We start from the raw sequence: 17721 nt of genomic DNA, 5'->3' as shown, positions 1-17721 counted from the left end.
TGGTGCAACAGTTTGCTGTATTTTGGTTCTGTGAAATCAGCGACATTTAGCCCGATTCTTTTCCAATTTAAGGAAAGTTGAGTGACTGATGAATAATGTATTATTTCAAAATATGTATGTATATACAGATTTGGGTTCTCATATACACTGCGACCCAAAGGATCTTCTATTTCAAGCGCTCCCATGTGTAGTTCTCTGCAGTTCCTCGGTGTTTCACACTTCGAGAGAATGTGGATAGAGGTTCCGTCCTCTGTGCAACCAAATTTGCACGCTACATTATCTGCTAGGTCTAATATCTTTCGGTGTTTGTTGAGGCGATAGTGTCCAAATAGAAGTCCTGTTAGTATTCGTAGATTGTTTTTACTTAGTTTGATACGTTCAGTAGATCTACTCATATTATAATTTTCCAGAAGAGTCTTGCTTGTTTCAGCCCCTGTAAGTTATCGCAATAATTGGTTTCATTCCTACCTACCTTCTTCTCCAGTGTTTTTTCCTTTGTTCTGTAGATGATACCACAGAAGGGTTCGGATCCCATGGAGGGCTTGTCTTCTCCGTTTTAGCGAACTTATCCATTGTAGAGCAATTTTATTTTTCTTGCCTAGTTTGGATCTTATGATATTGGAGCTTAGAGCTCTAATGGCTGCTTGACTATAGGACAGGATGATGATCTGTTTGCGATAGTTCCTCTCTTTATTGTTCTTAGATCTTAGTACCTTAGATAGATTGTTCCTTGTGGTATTCAAACTAGTTCTAGTACCTCCAATCACTGCCCCATATATGATGATTGATCTCAAACATTTCATCATAAAATCATTATTTGTTTGTGATTCACCATTTGTATGCAGTGATCTTTTGAGTAGAAACAATGTTATATCTTTGTCTCAAGCGCAAAAAAATCAAACATGTTCAATAGAATCATATCATTGTTCACAGAAAGAAACCGATGAATTCATTCATTCATAGGCACACGAATAATATTGGTATTATTTAATTCAAAGTTGAACATTTCAAAAGCATATATTTTTTCTGAAATCGCCACTTGTCGAAATGCACTATCCTTGTTCGTTATTTTGCAATTTTTCCGGGCCAAAGACGGTTTGACAAATTATTGCAGAACATAGATATTTCGATAGACACTTTCTCCTTTATTGTTATTGATTTCGCTGGGGTAATTTGCCACGCCTGATAAACATTTAGTTTTGGCAAAACGAGTTGAGCAACAAGTTTATCATGTTGGACAATTACATTAGTATCTTCTCTGCTGATCTAAGGACAAAATTCTGAATAAACCCACAAATTTATTCTACTTCTACGAATATTTTGTCTTATTTGAATTTATGTTTCAATTCCATTCTTGTAAGTTATAGTATCGTATATCAAACATAATATACATTTAAATTAAATTTTTTAGTAGAAACTTTGAAAATGTTTTCTAAATATTTAGTTGTAGCAAATACTAAATACAAAAGAATATCTTGTTAGTTTCTTAATCAAACATTGATTTAAGAGAATAAACAATATTTTTAAGAATGATGTAACTTATTTGCTAACAAAAATCTAAACTATGTAGCGAACAAGTTTTACTTTACAATTCACAAACTAGTTTATTATTAACTACAAGGAAAGCAGATTTATATAAAAAATTAGTTAAATTCTTCTCTGTTCACATGTGCCTTTCTTACAAGATTCAGTACCATACGAAAATCCCAAAAATAAAAAATGTGCTAAAAGGAGACAACATTGTGAAGAGCCATTTTGATATTCCAGAAATGTTTCTAGTCTTGGTTCAACGTTGGGAAAGTGCTTTTACTATTATTTTTTAATCAATTCTCGTAAATATTACAGACCTTTTTCAGATGCATTGTTGCGTCTATTGATATTGTTGCGAAATTGTTCAAATATAAATCGGTATTTTTAAATAAACGCGCGAAAAATTTAGTGTCGTAATAGTGGCTGTACTGAATGTTAGACTGGTCTGTTACGAAGCGTAAAGAACGGCTGGGATCACGTAACCTCACTTTTTAGTGTACTTAAAACCATAGGTGTTCCGCTGTCTGAAAAGACCGAAAATTAGTTGCAAACTCAAAACATGCGCGGCACTTCAAACCAAATGTTCAAAATAGAGCTTCAGCGCTGTATGAAAACTCATTTTGGGATATCGACGTAGTACTGTACGCGATATGGCTGAAGGATTGGCATTAACGTAAGTAGTATTGAGCAAATCATTCATGAACTGCAAAATTTCAGCCATATCAGAGAACACATGGGAACATTCTAAACTTCTGTTTGAAGAACTAAAGCATCATTGTAGTGATTTTTTTAACTTCTTCAGAATGTTCATAGTTGCACCACCAAAACTAGTTTATTTCGCCGAGAAGTCGCCTGGAATGGTCGGCAAAAAAACCGGTGCGTGTGCAAGGGCGTATTTAGTCAAGTACGCCCCTACTTCACGCTAGTGCCGGCAATACAGTGGTATTGGACGGCTGCTCACACGCATTTTACTGGTCACATGCCCTCAAGTGGTTCACTAATGGAATTTGGACGACTGGTATAAAATCGACCGTCCAAAATCGGTATGTGTGGCAATTAAACTTACATTGCCAGCGGGGAAGGTGTACCGTATTTGGGGACAAAAGAGACTGAGACTGAACACAAAACTGTGGACGCGTGTTATAGTAACCTCCTGAAAAACATGGTGTAACCTGTCGACGCGATGTTCTAATCCCTGGTTGGAAAACACTGTAACACCCTCCTTATAATCCCGATTTGTCGCCATGCGACTATCATTTATTTGGTCTATTGAAAGAGGCAATTGGCAGACCTCGAATCGAAAACAAAACAAAAAAGGCATCCAGAAGCTGTGAAAAATATAAACTCTAGAACTCAATAATAAAATTTTATATAGGATTATATTTGGAACACCCTCATATATAGTCATATTCACAAGTAATTTTTTAATGCATAGTATGAGGTATAATCGTAAAAATGTAAATGGTTCTAAATGAATTAAATAATCTGATGTACCTACGTGACTACTTTGGGCCATTTCAGTTGTCCTCCATATTTTAGTGTAAATAAATGTTTTGTTCAATACAGTCTTTGAGTAGAATCAATAATATATTTTTGATCCATACAATGAATAGTTGTGAATATTTTTTTACATTTTAATATATAACATAATTTATTTTATACGAAGGTTGTACCAAACGTAAGATTCGGTATCCATATTTTTTTACAAATAGAAAACAATGTTCATTATACAGTACACGAATTCCATATTTATCGCACTCTGTACCATTTATTAGAAAAACATACTGCGTCCTCAACAGACAAAGAGAGAATGATTAAAATAATTGAACTCTTCATAGAATTAGAGACTAAACTTAACAAGTTACGACATGTTCAAATTAAGGCATAGAAATTTTTACATAGTATGAAAATCGACTTTACACATGAGACATCCCTGTATTTATGAGTTTAATTAGTTATTTTTTGAAAGGTAATATATACAGTGTAAAAGAGTACGAAGAATTTTTACCAAATTGATAATATTGACCTCTATAGACTGATTGCGTATCATTTAATTTACCTTTGTTCTACAAGGTCAGTTTAGATCAAGTGTGCTTTGGAATTTCATGCAGTGAATAGAAATATATGTTGAAAGTTTCCTATGCGAAAGCGCTGAAAACGTTAAATGGTGCCAACGTGAATAGACTGAGTATTAAAAAAATATACGTACAGGCATTTGAAAGCGGTCGAAATATAATGGAAAATTTCGGCTTGTTCTGGCTGACAATCAACTGAAATAAATGGTTCGCTGACTGAAAACAGAGTTTAAAATCTGAAAGAGGTAGCCGCAGGAATTTCTGCATCGTGAAGCAATTCATACTAATTTAAGCGATTGTTTGGGTTTGAAAATTGATTTGAATTTTTCATGCTAGTCATTTCCAACCCCACAATCATGAAACGCATTATAACTGGCGATAAAGTATGGTTTTAAGAGTTTGAATCTTAGGAAATTAACCTTTCATAAATATTGTAATTCGTTGATCGATTTACCATATTTTTTTGGGTTTTTGACAATTTCTCATCGAGATAACACAAGTGTAAAATAAATTTGATTAGATTCAAACTAGCAGACAAAACGAAACTTCTTTGATATATCTATATGAAATATTAACTAAGTTTTCTCTAAAGTTCAATTGTTATACAAGACTCCTTGGGAGCTGAAGCTACCTTTATACTGCAGATATTCGGTATTGAAATGTGTTCGTATCTAGCCTCCAATAAAACTATAGAATGTTATACTGCGCATTGAGTTAAAATTATCTCATTTCAAGATTGGAACGTTGGTCACTGAATTTAGCGGATTCCGATCGTATGTCGGTTTATTTGCCTAATCCTATCACAACCTACAAGAAGGATTCCCTTATTCTCTATTCGAGTATACCAGGTGTGACAATTGAGATTTGGGAATACAAAAACTCTACCTTGTCGTGGTGCAAAAGAAAACGCTATCAAGGAACATATTCATGATTGTCAATGCCGTGGATATGAAAAAAAAAATGATAACCTTGCCTTCCGTTGCGACTTGAAGGCTTTTATTGGACAAGCTTCGCCCATTTCGACCCACTGCTGATTTAGTTTATTTATCTCTACGTCATATTCAGTTCTCATTCCAGTCATTATTTGCTTCCGAAATCACTTCGAGTGCGGACAATCCTTGAAAATCGCTTTTCGCATTTGTTTGTTTGTTTCATATGTGAAAAATCAGTAACTTCATGCATTTAAACATGTGTTTTTATGACATACATTTGTCTTCTTACACCTTCTGCAATTTGTAAATGATCTTCCAATAGTTTTTACCAAAAATTGAATCACGTCACGTTGCTTATAATATGAATTGGTCATTTTCACGACACCATAACAACTAAAACAGTTTCTTTAGAAAAATGCACACACTCTACAAACCACGCGTGAAATAAAATAGAAAGAGTTTCTTTCCTTAGCAAATTGTATCTTATAATTTATAGATTCTAATTATGTTGGCATCATCGTCCTATTAATAATTCACTTCTTCTATGTTCGATTTCAGGTATTATATCATTCTCATTAATATTAATGAAACGTAATAAAACGTAATACGTAAACGTAACAAAACCTGAATTGCAGCAGGTTTTTACGTAGCTCTAAAGCTATATTTACAATGTGTTAATTTTTTTATTACTCGTTTTGTTTAGCTGTAAAGTGCTCTAAACAATTCAAACCTCAATTTCTTTTTTAGGTGTCAGCTTTTTGTGTCAACATGCATACTTCTTTGTTTATTCTAGGTTAACACTAGACAAATATTATTTTAACATTTTACGTCCATTACCGTGTTGATAACTATCATTTGAAAGAAATTTTTTTAAGAAAGACGCGACACTTCAAAACTTATTTTATTCAATAAGTCGTGTGACTAACTGAGAAAAACATATTTTTTGTTAAACATCGATTTTATTCATCGATGTAATCTCCTTCAAAAGCAATACAATCATTTCAACGCTTCTCTAACTTCTAGATGCCGTGCTTGTCCAAGGATTTGTCTTTTGCCTCAAAATAGGCTTCAGTTTCATCAATTGTTTCTTCATTTGAGCTAAATTTCATACCGGTGGGCATTTTTTTGAGTTCGGCGAATAGCCAGTAGTCACTGGGGGTCACATGTGGACTATATGGTGGATAAGGAAGCAATTCGAAGTGTAATTCGTTCAATTTAGCCATCGACTTGTGAGTCGGTGTCTTGTCTTGGTGAAACAGGTTCTTTTCTTCGACATATAAGGCCGATTTTCTTTGATTTTTGCATTCAAAAGATCCAACAACTCTATGAAGTATTCGCTATTGATTTTCTCTCCCTTTTTCTTATAGTCGATGAACAATATTCCCGCGCATCCCAAAATACAGAAGCCATAACCTTCCAAACCAACTGTTACGCCTAGGGAGGCATCGGACGTGGTTCACCGGCTGCAGTCCTTTCAGATAATAATTGTTTCTATTCTCGAGTGAAGTATGAAGTGATGGATCCATGTTTCATCCATTGTCATATATATATATATATATATATATATATATATATATATATATATATATATATATATATATATATATATATATATATATATATATACGTGTAAAAAGACTGCTCTGAATAATCAACACATTGTGGTTTTTGATCGACTGTGAGTAAACGCTTTCTCATGGTCAAATGTTCATGCATAATTGTAAACACACTGCCTTATGATATGATATCTTTCAGCCTCAGCTATCTTACGCAAATTCAATTTACGATTATTTATAACCAATTTGTAGACTTTTTTGATGTGTTCTGGAGTAAGCAATTCAATTGGACGGCCAGAACGTTGACCATAATCGGTGTCTGTACGACCACCTTCAAATTCGGCAAACTAATATTTTTTTTTTTCATTAAGAAGCAATGATAAATTAACACACGAACTTTTTTTTTAAATAACAAAAGTAGCTTCTCTTAAATGGCTGAAACTTTTTTTTGACTAATCGAAATGTCATGAAATTTTCTTTTGTCTTTTGAATGTTGGTACTTCATAAACGTCATATGGATTTGACAATGGCAGCGCCAACTGTGTGTCAATCACACGACGTATTGAGTGATGTAATAGTTATGCACTGACGGTCATGAATAAAGCACCAAATCGATATTAAAATAAGTCCGAAAGTGTTGGCGGAGATCACTTGTTTATTTGTAATTTCAGCTCAGAATAGAAAAAAACAGCAATTTATGGATATTACTTCAAAATTTTTATACAATATAATACTTGAAAATTGTATACCCCGTTCATTGAAAATTCTGAGTAGAAGTTTAGCAATATAAGTGGAACCATCAGATTGGTAGCAACAACCATCAAATATTCCCTAACAAGTACGAGGGTTGTATGAAAAGTTTCCAACCTAACAAAATTTTTTTGCGTTGATGGTCCTGATGGAAAGGCATTTTCTTTTTCTTCAAATACGGCTGCTACTTTGCAATTTCTCCCTTGATATTATCAAGCAGTTATATATGAGCACAACCTCATGACTATCCCAAAAACGGTCGCCCTCACTTTTTCGATGAAACCGTCTTTGCCTTTTTAAGAATAGGCAATCCACTCTTTTTACAGTTTCTTCGTTTTAGGAGTATGATGGTGGATCCAAGTTCCATCTACAGTCATGAGTCGCCGCAAAAACAGGCTCTGACTTGAACTTCGTCAATAAAGCCTGGTGAATGTTTTTTCGAATGTGCTTTTGTTAAAAATTGAGCAAACACTGCATCCAACATGCGAATAAATTATGCATGCATAATTCTTCACTCAATATATGTCTTTTCATATGCCAATAGTCTCTCTTATCTTAATTCTACGATTATCCAGTATCATTTGGTGAACTTTTTCAATGGTTGTCGTAGTCAAGTCATTAGTCAAACTTCTACTGCTACGTTCTAATTCCGCTGCCCAAAATTTCACGTTCATATCTTCACAACTCACTTATACGATTTTCAAAATGTCAAACATGACTGAAATTTAGTGATAATCCATTAACGCAGGCGCAAATATAATTTTCAGACAACCCTCGTTGTCTGATCTTCTTACAACGGAAAACAGCCAAGCTTGAAATTATTGTGTGAGACATAGACTAACAGATTTTGTTTATGTTTAAAACTAAAATCTGATTATATAAGTTTGTTTCGTCAATGTAATTTGTCTCAATGTTTTAAGAATTTAAATAAAATAGACAAAAATAGTTTCTGTACAAAATAGATGACAGGTAAAAGCCACATATACTTTAGGAATTTAGAGAATAAATATTGACTTCAGTAGATAAACAAAAAAAGAACGTTGATCAAAATCAGTGGATATTCTAAAAAGTAATTTACATTCACTAGCATATACAAGGGGTGACAATCATTAAATATTGCCCCTAACCCACTTCATTAATGTAAACAATTTTTTCTATCATTGCTAATGCCTCTAGTCAACCTAACAAATCAGTGATTTTCTGCACATAAGACTTCGTTATCCGAAGAAAATATTTTACCGCGCAAGTGTTCTTTAAACGTTGTAGTTATCGATGGAGGCCAAATATGAAGAATATAGTAGGTGCTCAACTAATTCGAAGCCTGTCTGAGCTACTGCGACTATTGCATTTTAAGATGTGTGGATGGATGCGTTATCCTGATGCAAGAGAACACCTTTGCACAACTTTCCACCCATTTTTTTATCGCCTCGTGCATTTTGACATATACATAGGGATGTATCCATGACCTATTAGTTACTAATTCTGCAAAAAAGATTTCTTTGTCTCTGTGCGTGCGTTGAAAGACGACTGCAGAGGTTTTGTTGAGTTTGCTTATGTGTATCTGTTAACATTCATAATATAATTTTTTCGGTTAGGTTATCTTATTATCTTATAATAACACGATCATGCTATTGAAAGTAAACAGAAGATCTATTGAAGAAACGTGTCCGCTGATCTTGTTGAGAGCAAACTAATTGGAATCATTGTATCTTATAACCCACTAGTTGAAAGCCTTACCAAGATTGGGAACAACGACTATAACTGCTGGAGGGAATGCATTGGAAAAATTAAGATTATTGGTTATATAATGAGTATTTGCTTCACATCGCCATTTGAAATGGTCCGAATTGCAAACAAAATAAACTTTGTTTATATACATATGTGCCCAAAACCCATTATTGGTGTAGCCAAGTGTGGTTGTTACACCCTTTAGTAGTTTCTTCGTAAAACAGACTAAAGCACGCATAGATGAACTTCCTGCCTTACCAAAAAACCGATCCCCATAAACAGGTGCTAAATACGACTGGTGACTATCCTTTTAACCAGACACTATAGGCATCACGGATGATCCGGAATGCCGCTGGTGCATTAAAAAAGAAAAAACTGCAGACCACATCAACACTCCACGTACGAGATTCAAACAACTGGGTAAGCCTCACAGTTTGCGTAATGACGTTAGAATGTTAAAGCCAAAGGGACATCGGCCTTTTATGCAAGACATGCCTATGAAAAGGCCTATGTGCAACGGTCCCTGACCGGCCACAATCCAATTACGAACTATGAAGTGTATATGAAATAATATTGGTATCATTCTATAATTATTAATTTACTCACCCTGATTCTTAAACAAAGCATTGGTGTTAATCTTGTAAAATATCTTTGAGAACAAGTCTATAAGTCTGTGACTTATTAATCGAAACATAGGCTCTTTTCAACTCCAGTCCCTTTTTTTCGACGTCAAAATAGATATTTTTCGTGAAATTGTTTCATTTTATAGTCACCCGAAGCTAAAACTGATGAATAGGAAACAATTCGTAACCTAATTAATTTTTTTTTCTATGGAAACTACACCCACGTCGTGTCCTGTTGCAAACAGTTAGTTATGTAACAAGTGTGCAAAGTAGCCTTTTTTCGACGATTGTGAATACTGTCACTGAAAACCACATGAGTTGAAAAAAAGGCTTTTACACACGAGATGCATACAATATTTTTTCTACTATCGAAAATTTTGCAAAATATAGAAGTTCAATGGTAATTTCTTAATTAAACATAAGTTTAATTTCTCATTAGAAGAAACGCTCTTATTGACATATATTATATGTTTATTAATATTTTGAACAGTTCAATTAACAAAACAACATTTATTAACAATACTAATATAGGTGCACCTTATCCAGTTATTAATTTTACCCCTCCTTTTCTCTTCGGTATGCATAATGCCACCAAAAAATATTTATTTCTACAAAAGTGGAAAAATAAAAAATTTAATGAGCACGACTTGAACCTGGGACTTCCCGATTGTGAGCCTCATACTCTAGCTACTACGCTACGGAAAAGTATGTCTAAAACACGTACTTTACGCAAGGTAGTAGAAAAATAATTTTTTTCATAATATACGGCATTGATTGATTTATCTTTTTGAAGGTAGTCAGTATGGATGACGGACTTATTGACACGCCCTCGAATATTTTTTTTGTTTTTCTTTAAACATTTTTCAATCGATAATCTTTCTTCGTGTGATTCGATTATTTTCTGTCAATCGATATATAGAACAGCAAATAGACTTGCATATTGAAAAGTCAGAAACTTGTTATATTTCTGACAAACCTTTACAGCACGCTACTTGATCAAAATCTAGGCCATATCGATAATAAATAATTTTCAGTACCGTGTCTAAAATGAACAGCAATAATGATATACCATTTCATTGAAATGTTGAAAGCGAATCATTTCTGAAATTACATACGCGTACAAAGTCTAATTTTTTATTAAATTTAGTAATCCACATCATAGATTATAAGGAATATGATTTTCTATAGTATGTATATAACAAAAAAATTCAGAGGTAGTTTCAAGTGAAATATTGTGTATGTAATAATCTTATATTGCTAATTAAGATAGGGTGAGAATCTTGATCATTACGATAACTATCTACATTCTAAGCTATTCCGTTTAAAAAACAATGCTTAATCAACTCGGAGGATGTTCACTTTAAAAAATTTATATAAACAAATTATTGGAGGAAATGAGTACAAAATTTATCACCTTGAAAGATGGTACTTCAAGGAAATAACACGATTTTCTGTGACCTATATCCGTCTGAATTCACATTTTAAACATGTGAAAACAGTAAAATTGAATAAATTATTTTGTCGGTTAAAAAAATGTTTAACATCGAATCCATTCTACAAAATTTTCAATTAAAGTAGCTTAGAGTTATAAATCCCATACCGACTTCCTGTCTACAAAGAGTAAAAAGACAAATTAAAAAAAGAATTTCTTCATTTCTGTTTCACATGAGTTTCCGGTTCGATGAATGTCTTTTCACTTTTCTGGAAAGATCGGAAAAATCTTAATTCTGGATAAAGCTAAAGGGCAGTAGAGTGATGAAATTCTAATTACTTCACCGATTGGCGTGTTGCCAGATGTAGCTGTCGATATAATTGTATGGAATACACTAAAAACATAATAAAACAAATTTTAGACAGCATTGAAATTTAAGTAACATGCTGAGATCTGGCGGTGTATTTAAAATGGATATTGCTAATTTACGAAAAAAAAAGAGCAAATTTTGGCACTAAAAGCAGAAAAAAGGAAACTTTATATAGAGTAATTTGAAATAAATTCAATTACCCACATATTTTTTTTCAATATTCGAATCTAATGAATTGTATAATAGATAACAATAACACTAATATTCGCAGAATGACATATCGTTGATGTTGTGGTTAAGCGACTATTTGTATTATACTTCAAAATCAAATTTTTGTTCCTTATCATACAAGATGATAAAGTTATAAAAAGCAATAAGGCAAATAATTTAATTTAATTATTTCAGTTCAGTAAATGCTCATAATGTTATACATTGACTATTTCACTATATCCTTAACCCAGTCAAAATTTATTTAGAACATTTATAATAATTTGGGGCGAAATCAATTAAACTTGCTAGTTTGGTCTGTAAAAGCCGCACAAGATTGAGAATCGGGGATCACGGTGGCCATTCGTGGAGATACTGACGACCAGGTCTCCTGAAAGAGGAGAGAGTAGCGTCTTGTTGAAACCAGATGTCTTTACTCGGAATATTATTTTGTACAGGCTACAAATTTTGGCACTAATTCATTCCAAGTATTCCAAATTTACTTCTGGAACAAAGATTATTAGGTCGGAAAGTCTTGCTGTGTGTCTGGAGAATTTATAAATGTTGAGAGTACTTTGAAACCATTCCACATGGTTGAGGTATTAATGCCCAGGTATATAGTGAACAGCCGATGCTAATGTATGAAGAAATATACAGGTTTAGTTAACCGAAAGCTGGTTCTCTTACAATAAGACAATGGTAAACCACATACTGCGAAAGTTACGCGAAATAAGACTGAAGAACTTGGTGGTAACCACATCCAGCATTTGGAGCGACAATTTTTTGCACCTGAGCCCAAAGAGCTGGTAGAACGTTATGTTATAACCATAGAATACGATGTGCAATACTTCCAATGCTGAGAATTTATTTTATATATTTTTGAAGAATTTTCTTGAAAAGAAAACAAAGAAAAAAGCTATACAATCAAACTCAAGCCGTCATTTTCATCTGAAATCAAATTAGGTATTGAAATTTACGTTTATTATATGTTTCTCTTCTAAATGAATTCAAAATCTATCGAAACAATTTTCCAAAATACATTATTTTCAAAAAATATTAATATACCAATTCGCAAGTTCGATAAAATTCCTTTTGAGAAAAAAATCGTGCAATAAATCCAATTTTTTACGTTTCAATTAAATAAAGCATATCGAAATATGTCTCCAAAATAATCGATAATCATCGATATTTTTGAACTTCAAATAATGTTTTGATTCATTATTATTTCGCTAATTCTTCAAAGACATGACATTTTCCGTTTTTTTTTTTGTTTTTGGTAAATCAAAACCAAAATATTAAAAATGAACGTAATATGATCTCTTATTAAGGTCATGTGATACATTCGCGTTCAATATTTCTGTTTTTCTCTTCTGTTCGATATGCCCAGAAGTATGACAAGAAAATCTCGGAAGAAATGTTTTTTATCAAATGTTTTGGGATATGGGATGAAATATTCGTTTCTATTTATTTGAAAAATAAAAAAGATGTCAATATTGGTGAATTTATAAGCTGTTACGGTTTGATATGATTTGAAACAATGCTTTCATCCCTACGACAAATCCCCTGGTAGCTTTCGATAACTTGTTTTTTATACAACATAAATGTTGAATTGGGAAATGTAAGACAAAAATCGTTTCCATGCAACTTGGAATAATCTTCTGTTGATCCCTTAAAAATAGACATTGTATTCTTTGAGATCCGTTGAGTTACGCTTCTATCGAAATATGTGAAATATTTATCTTTAACATCTCGATGTTTCCTGTCTTTTACGGAGTCTTGTCCAGTCTTACTATTTCCTGTGCAAAATCCCAAAATTTTCTCTATTATATCATTTTGAACATTTTCGTCGAGAATATGGTTTGACGATCCGTGTAGAATAGATGTAATGAAAAGGATAAGGGTAATTAGTCCTTGGTATAATCCTTCACATTTCTTTGCATCAATCTAGGTTTTTGAAAAGTCTAAAATCCCAAATTTGGCATTGTGCTAAATAGCAGTTAATATATATGAGGGGTCCGATTGTTGATAGAAATTTCACGCGCCCCACTACCCATTTTTTAGTCTAGCAAGGTATTTATCTGCCCTATGCCCAGTTCACCATCTTTCAGTAATTCTTTAGAAGAATAGGAAGACAAAGATATGGTGCTATGATCATCCTGGTTTGTTTACGAAAAACGCATCAACAATATGGCCGAGGCCCAGTTATCATATCTGATTGCTAGGGGGCGCTTGCATCACAGGGGAAAAAATGCAACCCGCCTGACTCGTGAACCCCAAGAATTTCAAAAAATGAAAAGCTTTTAACTTGTGAAAGCTTCATTTGCAAACGTGTATTAATGTAGATGATGTATTTTAAAATATATAGCATCACCCTCGTATAATAATTGAAGGGAAAGGAAATCATGGAGTGATTCCCAAGTATGGAAAAATTAAATAAGTGTAGTACATTCTACTCAATAGATTAGGGTAATACAAAAAAAATCTATGCCATAGTACGTAGGGCGAAATACTCATTTTGTCTTAAAAAACTAAAATCTAAAATCATTTTGTTAGAAATGACAATTTAAATAATAAAAATTATGATGCATATAATTGAATTATATTTTTTTGTTCCAGGATCCGGAAAATCGTATACCATGATGGGTTCTCAAGATAATAAGGGTATAATTCCAAGATTATGCGACTCATTATTTGGCCTAATAGCAAAACAACAGAGTTCAGAATTAACATATAAAGTTGAAGTTAGTTACATGGAAATTTACAATGAAAAGGTCAGTAAAGAATTAAACTAGTCGATATTATATAAACTAATCTATCTCTTTAATTACCAGTCATGAATAGTTTATGTAGAGTCCAATACAATTGAAACTAAACATTGAAAAAACCTTGTAGTCCAACAAAAAAAAGCGGATCTGTTTTGGTCGTTGTAAAGTGAGTCAGTCAAATTATTTGTCAAACCGTTGACTTGGTCTATTCAATTAATTAAATTAAATTAAAAATCTAATCAAATGAATGAATGAATGAATCAAAGTTCATCAAGTTTAGAGGTATTAGTTAATGCTAGTTGCCCCGAGATCCAACAACCTCAAAAAACCGATAAAACAAAACCATTCTATTAAATACGTTAATGGGCATTCTGCTACAAACACCACACAAAAGGCAGGAATTTTTGCATGTCATTTAGAATAAACATTTAAACCAAATGAAGATAAAGAAGAAGAGCCAAACTGAGAAGAAAAATTCCAAAAAGTAATCATGCCTAAGTTACTTAAAGATGTTTTTACTGAGATAAAAGGAAATATTAACCCAAACAAGGCTCCAGATTTTGACATAATAACTGAGGAAATATTAAAACAGCTTTCGAGAAAAGCTGATTTCATGACTCCAGTTGCACATAAGCAAGCCAGTCTTTGTACCTTTAAGAGATTGTTTTTCGTCGTATTCAGATTAGTTCTAGTACTCCAAACCACTGCCCCATATGTAATTATTAGTCTCACAATTGTGTACATCCACAGTAGGATTTTTGGGTTATATACCCAATACCTCCCTACGAAGTTTCTGCACACAATCAGGGCTTTTGCTAAGTGTAATACTTGATGCAAAGCTTCCCTGACAAGCTCACGTTAACAAACTCATAGGGAGAAACTCGACCGTGTCTCTACATAATTAGCAAATGAAGTCAGTGTGCAAATGCAAAGAAATTGGAATCCAAATCGACGATGACACCTGGTTATACACATTTTAGTTTGCAGGTGATCAGGTAATATGTGTAAACGCCAGAACACATGACATGCAAACTAAAGGGAAAATATGGTAAATGGGGACTATAGATGAACGTAGAAAAGATACATTACTTGTATGGGAGAGGATACAACCTGCATACAACTAGAAAATAACGTAATTTCCTAGACCTTTTAATATATTAATGCTTATAAATGTTAATATAATAATAATTTTAAAACAGAAGAGAGTTGTTAGAACTATGAATGTTAAGGAGTTATTTTTTACACAGAAGGGGTAGATAATACAGAAATAAAATGTGTAATGAACAGAGCAAGAACAACAACTAAATCACTAAATGGAATACTGATACAGGAGAACAACGAAAATTGAGATTCTACAATGAAATGATTAGTAGTCGGTTAGTATATGGAGCCGAAAAAAGAGCGAATAGAACGTCAGTTAGACCGGGTCAGAAAGAACACAATAAAAAAGCAAATGAACCTGATATTAATAATTATAGAACATATTGAGAAAAACAGTTGATTTGATACGGACACGTGCAGAGGATAGGGAAGGAAAGATTACCAAAAAAAAAAAGAATGAAGTGGATCCCACTGGAGAACAGAAAGATTGGAAGACCAATATTATCATGGATGCATGGAATAAGAAAATTTGATCTATAAGAACTGCAGCGACAGGAATACGTGGCAATTAAGCATCGGACGTTTTAAACACTAATATTTATAGTATTTGCCAGCTAGATTATCGTAGTGGGATTTGGTAAAATCAAACACCAAAGTTGACCATAATTTCAGTCCCAGACGATGAATATATAAGTACTCGAAAGTTTGATATTCGAGTTAGTACACTTTTGTGTTTAATTTTGCCACAATCCCACTGTCATTATCTACTTATGGTATACAACTGAAGATATAAACTATTGAAGAATTTATACAGAAGATACGAAAAATGCCTTTTCAATATGTGAATTTGGAAGTAATTCAGCTGCTAGATAACAAGGAATAGAAACAAGACTTAAATAACCAAACCATTTGGGCTAGTAAAGGGAAAATGCTGTAAGCAGAGCATAGTTTATTTTCACATGTTAAATTTAGTGTAACCCCATTAGCCAACTTTTGAAATATACAATGTCATAATTTCTATATGTAATATGCATTATATGTATATATACATTATCAAAACAAAACAAATTCAATGAATAAAGCAGATATAAAAATTAAATATACGGCAATCCTGAAATGTAAAAAAAATGGTATTAAAAATCAATATTAATATTTAATCAGTCTGTAGAATGTTCAAAATGAAATATTAGTATTGGTATACAAGTCTTTTACATCGTAGAAGGCACTTTCCAGTAAATTTACATAAGCGAGCTAAGGGATTCAAATATGAATTAGGAAGAGTCAAAATTTTATCTCAAAACATATACCCCAGAAGGGAAGGGCATATTGGGGATGCGACTCAGAGAGGGCATAATAAACTGTAAACATTTTACCGTTAATATAAAATGTATTCATTTAGGTTGAAATAAAATTGCTCTTTGGTCTATTTTGGCTAGATTGTAATGTTATAATAAGTCCCAATGGGTGTTTTTATTTAAAAAAATTCCTACGTACTAATTATTTTTCTTTATAGTAAATAAAAATATGACTTCACTGTAATCTGGATGGTTAAATTAAAGATGATTACGAGATGTGATAAGATATTTGTCACGATGTAACTAACTGCTCCCGTTCAAACAATTAAATGACAGGTTCTAGAGGTCAAGTAATCATCTGTACTACGAACTAACAAGTTTAAATAACAATAATAATAAAAAAGAAACGAAAGCTAGATGTTTCAAAACATTTCATTTTCTGTGAATATGCGTCATCCAATCTAGATTAATGCGATTTTTTTTTCGTATGTCCTTCACATACGGGTCGATTATTTTATAGCACTAAATTCGAATACCTACCTGTTGTCAACATGCAACATTTCAATGACATTTCTCATATATAGATGTAACTATTCGCGAAAATTAGAAAGTGTGCGACATCTGTTAATTTTATTTCAAACTTCAATAGAGTCGAACCACAAAGCCGGAATACAAACTAATTTTGTTGTTTTATAAACAATAGAAACTGTTATTTGAAATTTCAGTATAAACAGTAAAATAATATGTCTGTTTAAAGAACGTTTCTAAGGTAATACTAACCACACTTCCATAAAACAATAAAAACGTGATAAAAGTTGTAGTGTTACAAATATACTATTCTAGAAGACAATAAAACTCTTGTGTAGCTTTTTGATAGTTTTGTGTAGATAATCAAGTGTCTTCCTCCACGAAAAAATGCATTTCCAATCTTCAACTACATAATTCAGATTAATTCATTAGGCAGTGAAGGTAGACTTGACATCTGTAGACACAAATTTGTTCCTTCTAGGCCACATAATACTATATGTCCGTCTTTAAAAACGGCTTCTCCTTCTTTTAGGAGTCTGCTTCTGACTCTCAACATATTCCATGATGTTAAGAAGGGTTATTTCAATTTTCGTCATTGTTAGACCGATTCTTGAATACAACTTTTTGTTCTAACCACAACAACACGTTAAGAAAATAACGGAAATTAAAAAAATCCTATAAAAATCACTAAAAACACATAGAAAATTGAACAGCATCAAACACCCTTACAGATTGTATTGTTCACCGCTATAAAAGCCAAATTCAACACAATCTAGAGACACGTGATTTTCCCAATATAATCCATTTTCATTAGAATATGAAAACTCGT

General features: G+C 32.7%; 1 protein-coding gene across 5 annotated transcripts in view; it reads left to right on the top strand.

The window, feature by feature from the left end:
• The window catches only part of LOC130897132 (kinesin-like protein KIF13B), an 86958-nt gene that overhangs the window by 46853 nt on the left and 22384 nt on the right, over positions 1-17721 (top strand). For all 5 annotated transcript variants that reach the window (XM_057805805.1, XM_057805783.1, XM_057805794.1 and 2 more), the window contains exon 4: positions 13820-13974. In XM_057805805.1, coding sequence (XP_057661788.1) covers positions 13820-13974 — 155 coding nt within the window. The remainder of the gene's footprint in view (positions 1-13819; positions 13975-17721) is intronic.

The sequence above is a fragment of the Diorhabda carinulata genome, chromosome 1 (genome assembly GCF_026250575.1).
Source record: "Diorhabda carinulata isolate Delta chromosome 1, icDioCari1.1, whole genome shotgun sequence".
NCBI classification, from domain to species: Eukaryota; Metazoa; Arthropoda; class Insecta; order Coleoptera; family Chrysomelidae; genus Diorhabda; species Diorhabda carinulata.
The sequence above is the reverse complement of the archived record's forward strand: the minus strand, read 5'-3'. Positions and strand labels throughout refer to the sequence as shown.